We start from the raw sequence: 6,929 nt of genomic DNA on the forward strand, positions 1-6,929 counted from the left end.
TTTTTTTTTACTTTACTCTGCACCCTTTTACTTCAGGGTATGATTTACTTTAGGGTTTTTTTTAATGCTGTACATAGATAGTTTTGTTTTTATGAATGAAAGAAAGAAACAAATAAATAGACATCTCTTAATATATATTGACAATTCAAAATACCTATTTAAGATATCTCTAATTATATTCTGACTTGTATAAATAACATTAGATTTATCATCATGTTTTAAGGAGACTCCAGTTCAAGATATCTTAAATGTATCTTTGGATATGAGATTCACTATATAAGATTTAATTAATGCTAATTTCAGACTTTCATGTTCTGTAAACTGTATTTAAAACAAAGCTGCTGCTGTTGATCATTCTGTTTTCATAAACCCCACCCCCAAGGCCAATACTCTAGGAAAACTGTTTTTTGAAGATGTTCTTGATAAAACAATTGACTGTTAGTAACTCAGTCTAAAATGTTTGCATCTGTTTAATCAGATGTCATATATAATATGCCTCTGTATAACCATGTTAGTATTTTTGTAGTACAAAGTACAGTACACGTTTTTCTTATTTTATCAAAATTTGAACATTTTTGTTTCGGGCAGGTAACTTTTCATGTCGGGCAGGAGAAAAAATAAAATCTTGTCGAACCCTGTAGACACAGTACTATAAACCTTCATTGTAATAATTTGAAATATTGGAGCAAATTACCTGTAAGCAAACGGGTAATTTGTGTTCATTTACCTKTGATGCTCACAAAATAGCTCATGAASCACAGGACAGATTTTAATTAAATTCTTAGAAAGTAATTATTATAATATCTATAACTCATTAACTTTTTTAACAAATTCAATTCAAGACGGTTAATTGGCTAGGATAGTTATGTTATATTTTAGAGCCACAGTACATAATCATTACTTASTCCACATCTTACTCTGAAGTAGCCATTTGTATTGACATACCATAACGTGTACACAGTAAATACATTTTATATTTTACTGTCATTTAACGCCTCAACACAAAACTATTTTAAATTAAGCCAGAAATAAAGAGTCAGGTTCTGACATAAGATAGCAAAGTTGAAACCAGTGTAGTTTGTGAAAATGTCACATTTGTAATTTAGCTGACTTTAACAAAAAAAAGTAAGAAAAAGAGAATAAACTTACCTCAAGCGCAGCCTTTACCTCACTCAGATAGTCTCTTCCCCTCAGGCTAGCCTGACTGTCCTGAAGAATAATTTCATTCCAGCTTTTACTCACCCGACCACACCTATAAAAGTAAATAAACACAAACACATATTTAATATTCATTCAAGAAGTAAGTTTCCTTATGTTTTTTTTTAAGATTTTAGCTGTATCACTACTTGTATAAGTTGTATTTTATACACAAAAAAACTTGGTCTTTATAGCTTAAAATTTAAAAGTTGAACAGGTTTGTTGGGCACATGAATTCATCACCTGTAGACACACTCAGAGTTCAACATGCTGAATATTTTAGCCAGGATGTGCCTGAGGTTCCTCTTCTTCAGCTCTGTGAGGATGTCCACCTTCCCCAGGCCCATCTTCCTGCCGATCAGCCCTGCCAARGGCATCGTGGTCCTGAAGGCCAGCGGAGTCTTGGCCAGGGCCATCGTTGACTTCAGCTCTTCCTTAAGGCTTGGGCTTTGTCCAGAAAACATCTGAACTTTGTGCTGGCACATGGTATGAACCAGCTGTAAGGCTGGAGTCAACGACAGGTTGAGTGGGGATGCCCTGAGGGGAGTGATGGTAGGAGTGGAAGATCCTGCAGGTGTGGAGTTTTCTGGTCTGGATACAGTGGCTCCTAAAGGAGTACCATAGTCGTGTTTTGCAGAGGTCACACTGCTGAAACATTTAGGAGACCGTGTACTGCAGGGAGTAGAATCGTCAGTAAAAACATCATCCTCTTTAGAATGCCCAAAGCACTGAGGGGGCTGATTTTCCACTGGGTTTTCTTCAGACTGAGAGCYGCCTTCTTTAAGAGTAGAAAGTCTGTGCTGACGCTGCAAACGGGAGCGCCGTTTAGAAACGGAAAGATTTGGGGTTTCGCCGTTTCCTCTGACAGCAGAGACCAGCAGCTCCTGGAAGGAGCCATCATGGTCCACTGARGAGTCTTGGGATTTATCAAGTCTCAGGGAACTGAACCCACTGTCCTCACTCACAGATCTGTTTTAAAAGGTACAAGGAAAGACGAATGTAAAAACTTTGAATTCATCATGTCATTTAAAAAGTGTGCGATAGACTCAGAAAGTTAAATAAGAAAAGTCCAAACCCTGCTAAAATCCCTGAAAAAAGTCATGTAAAAACAAGATTTGTAAAGAAAAATTCCCCCATTAGACTCAGGGAATCCAACTTTACCTAGTTGCCCAAAAGCTGCTTTATTATTAGAAAAATTAGATTTAGTACTTTTTTTAGTGAAAGACAATACTTTATAACTAAATATCTGAATATTGTTTGTTTAAATTTTAAAATATTTAATTTATAATTAATTTATAATTTAAATATCTAAATATTTCTGATTTAAAATCTTTCATCTTAATATGTTAATGTTTTACTCTGCCCTCCCTTTGTCTAGATATTATTTACTTGTTTTATTTTTCGGATTGCACAGTCTTGATACTTTGATGGTTGTACAGTTTTTATAACTTTTGTTCCAAATTTTTGTATATCCTGTTCTGATTGTATATCTTTTAGATTTCCCTCTGATTGTACAGCACGAATCTATTTCTATGAAAGGTGCTATATAAATAAAACTTTACTTTAAATATATCAACATTGACAATAATGTTCAAAAATAGGTAATGTCCAAGAATGACCCAATTAATGAAAATTTGATGAGTTTRTCAAGGTACATGAATGGTTTTAACAAAGTATTTTCCCACAATGAATGTGTGTATATGATTCTATGCATATGTATATACTGTATGCATGTGTATTAGAACTACATAATTAGAAAACATGCTAGGTTATTGTTTTATATTGAAATGACTTCAAATGTTAAACCCAGTTTTCTTCAAAAAACAGGACATCAAGGCCAGTGAGGATCAGTGAGACACAGATACAGATCATGAATACATGGTACTTCAAATATAACAGTCTATAATTTATATTTTACTTTGTGGTACCGATATTGAACTTACCAGTATTGCAACAATAAATTTTCTGTATATTACGCAGCCCTAATGTACATTTATATCAGTAAATTTGTATATTGTGTACTGGTATTCCAAAACCAAATATTTAGCAACTGTAAGGGCTTATGATAGGACAGAATAAATCAGGAAAAAAAGAGATAATCAATGTCTAAACCAGAGGAGCCCAAAGTGGGGCCCGCGGGCCAAATTTGGCCCRCCAAGCCATTTGATTTGGCCCACCAACAGTTGCCAAAGTTACAAGGTTGTAACCTGTTATCCTATGTAGAAACACTGTATTTCCATTGGTCAAATGACTATATAAAAGGGCTGTAGTGAAGGTAGTTTTCAGTCATGGTAATGACATATCTTTGATTTATTAGGATTAAACATGAAACATGAAACAACAACAAGAGATATTTAGATCAGATTTAACCCCGCATGTAGATTTACACACTTTATGAGGCCACAAAAACTCATATTTTATCAATTTATGAAATGTCCCATGAGCCTTTGCTACTTGAGCGTATGGCAGACTTTCTCCAAGTGCACAGACTAAAACAAAAGAGGACCATTGCACAGCTTAATGGTTAAAAATAAAGGAGTTTACTTTTTAAAAGTATTTGTATTTCGTGTATTATATAACTGCATTTGGCCTGCAGCCATGGATAGATTTTCATTTTGGCCCCCTCTGGGAAAATGTTTGGGCACCCCTGGTCTAAACAGTAGAGAAATGATGGGATTAAATGAGCTAATGCTTCTTCCTGCTCCTTTATAATCATCTCATCAACACACAAAAACTTTTATATTTGTTGYTTTGCCTTAACCAGTCAAATACATCAATCAGTTCTATTATTTAATAATACAAATTTTAGGAAAAAATTACAAATCATATTTTCATATAATATAGATTTAACAAATTTAATAAAGGACAACAATTTTCACTTTTCTTACTTTGTGTGTTAGCCGTTGTCAAAGTTAGTAATACGTGAAGATCCTCTGGCTTTTGTAGTTMATTTTTGTGACATGCTTGCTTTGTTTGACAGCTAAAAAGAAAAGTTCACAGAAAAGGTAGAAAACATGAAGACCCTCATATTTACCTGCTGTATGTGGGCGTCGGTGTGCAGAAATCACTTGCRCTGTCACACTGGATATTTGTGTCGCTGCTTTCTAGCGGTCCAAAAAGCAGCAACTTGTCAAACCTCTGAGCATTTTGATCAAGATGATCGGAGGCTGAAATACTGTCACTGATTTCAGCCTCTGAGAGGGAAACGCTTCCTTCAAAAGAGGAGAGGTTACTGAGGTTGACTTTACCATCTTCTAGTGTGGAGGTCCTCACTTGTGTGAACAGATGGAGTTTCCCGACAGGAAGAGCCAACTCCTGGTTCAATTTTAAAGAGTTTGATGCCCCCACAGTCATATGGTCTAAAGAGTCAAACGATGCACTGAACCACCGTTCAGACCTGGTACTAAAGGTGAATTCRGTGTTTGTGGTAGAAGGTGATTGTGCACCGTTGACTGTCGTGGGCTTGCTGAACAGTCTGTGTCGCAGTGAAGCATCTCTTTTGTGTACTTTTGGAGTTTCACACCATCTAATGGCAGATGACATCGTTACATCCCTGGAGTCTGTGCTCAAATGTCTGCCTGATTCTCTGGCTCTCTCTTTAGGAGAGGTGGTAAGTTTAAGGTTTTCTTTGGGAGTTTCACTGAAYTCTGCTGGAGACGACGATCTGCTGGAGTCCACTCCAGTGATGCTCTGTGGGCTGTGGAACAGACCTGAGTAACCGCTGTCAGTGCAGTCACTGTAACTGTGCTTAGCTTTATAGCTATGCAGCTGGACATTAGACCCAGTTGTGCACTGCATTGCYCTCCTTTTGTGTAACCGCAGAGCTCCACACGAAAACTTTAGGTGACCTTAAAAAAGAAACAACAACAACAAATATTTAAAGACTGTATCACCAACAATTAATCTGTAACATTTGTATATTTAGTTTAGTAAAAGTTAGCACAAAATATGAGCATCCATTTATTTTTCAAGGTATTTTCCAGTGGAAAAAGATCTAATATTTTGTTGGACCACCTTTGGCTTTGATCATGGCACACATGCACTGTGGCATTGTTTCAACAAGCAACATTTATTCATATTTGAAGCTGCATTAATTTTTCTCCAGATCTTGTACTGATGACAAACTGCTGCACAAAGCCTTCTCCAGAACATCTCAAAGATTCTCAATGGACYTGTGGAGGCCAGTCCATGTGTGAAAATGATGGGTCATGCTCCCTCAACCACTCTTTCACAATTTGGGTCCGATAAATCCTGACATTGTCATCTTGAAATATGGAAATATATCCCTGATGATAATCAGGGAAGAACAAATCTGATCACCACCACCATTAGCCTCACTGATAAGTGTTTTTCTTGCACAGTCACAATAGTGCCTTCAGTTCCCTTCACATTGTGCGTGTGGAAATGCTCTTATTTTCACCATTAAACACAGCTGTGAGTTCTACTGTGTTCTTTCWAACATTTGATTTCAACAAACGTTTAAGGAGAACACTGATTACGATTGTTCAAGCTTTTGTCTGACCACGATCCTTCCTGAAAGATGGTGTTTCTCCATGGTCCTTCCAATTTTTAAATAACGTGTTGGACAGTTCTTCTTAACCATATTTTAGTAGTTTCAGCAATCTCCTTAGATGTTTTCTCTGCTTAATGCCTAAAATTTGACCCTTCTGAAACAGATTGACATCTTTTCAACAATCACATTATTAACAAAACAGAAGTGCAACAGTTATGAAAATAACTTTTCGGCTGAAACAGTCTTCCATACAGTAATTATCCAATGAGAGGCTCTTACTATTTGCTTAGTTAAATCCAGGTGGSAACCTTTATTGTTGTTGTTGTTATTATTGTTGTTAGAAAAAGCTTTTATGATGTTTGTGTTTCTGTAACCATGTTTAGAACTCATTTTTTATGCTTTGGTAGGTGAGTAAGGGGATCTTTTTGTCTTCACACTTAGGATTTCACAATGCAACATAAATTATATTTGTAAGAATGAAGCAGATTTGGTGGCTCTACAAAATAAGGACATGGCAAAATGTCTAATAAAAATAAGGCTGTTAATTCTGTCTGCATCCAGCTAAGCTTTTGTGTCAACTGGTTCATCAGTCGCGTGCTGTTGTGGTTAAATCCTCTGTCGCGTGCTCTAAAGCCAGCTGTAACGCCAAAAACTAGCAACTAGCTACGCGCTTCACTGGTGAACACATCACGGTTTGATAAAATTGGGATAAATATATTATGTTGTTTTTACATAGAACCAACAAGGCCTTGACAGCCAATTAGCATAACTGGAAAACACCTGTGCAACTCGAGCCAAAACAAAACATTTCAACCAAAAAGAAAGTCTCGATATTTAAGACTGATGTCGACAAGTTTGCGCTCTAACCACCATAAAAATGTGTTAAGAACGATACATTTTAGTTGTAAGAGTGTTACGACACATAAGCAAACGTTTAAAACTCGCCTTAAACTCTGCTGCTGGAAAGGTCGTGGACTCTGCAGGTCGGGTTCGGTTCGGTTCTGTTCCAGGCTTCGTTCAGCAGCTGACACCCCCCGCAAACAACCGTTTTCATAATTGGAGCCAGTGAAGACGGTGTCACGTGCTTCCGCTTCAGCAATCCCGATTTCCGGTCCGCGGTTACCATAACAACAAGTCGCAAACGAAGGTATTGGAGGCAGGTAAAGTAGTTAATTTACTCCAGTATTTGTTGCATCATTAGCAATAATTTAACCAGACA

At 36.7% G+C, this 6,929-nt stretch overlaps 1 protein-coding gene across 2 annotated transcripts in view; it reads right to left on the minus strand.

Annotated features, from left to right (window-relative positions):
• The window catches only part of fbxo43 (F-box protein 43), a 12,702-nt gene extending 5,904 nt beyond the window's left edge, over window positions 1–6,798 (minus strand). The window contains exons 1-4 of one of the 2 annotated variants that reach the window (XM_014010836.1): window positions 6,656–6,785; window positions 4,232–5,045; window positions 1,441–2,166; window positions 1,150–1,252 (exon numbers count right to left, since the gene is read on the minus strand). In XM_014010836.1, coding sequence (XP_013866290.1) covers window positions 1,150–1,252; window positions 1,441–2,166; window positions 4,232–4,995 — 1,593 coding nt within the window. In that variant the 5' untranslated portion in view covers window positions 4,996–5,045; window positions 6,656–6,785. Of the gene's footprint in view, window positions 1–1,149; window positions 1,253–1,440; window positions 2,167–4,231; window positions 5,046–6,655 lie in introns of both variants that reach the window. The other variant, XM_014010837.1, reaches the window with a different exon arrangement.
• Between the last annotated feature and the right edge of the window lie 131 nt (window positions 6,799–6,929).

This window comes from Austrofundulus limnaeus, unplaced genomic scaffold (assembly GCF_001266775.1).
Source record: "Austrofundulus limnaeus strain Quisiro unplaced genomic scaffold, Austrofundulus_limnaeus-1.0 Scaffold74, whole genome shotgun sequence".
NCBI lineage: Eukaryota > Metazoa > Chordata > Actinopteri > Cyprinodontiformes > Rivulidae > Austrofundulus > Austrofundulus limnaeus.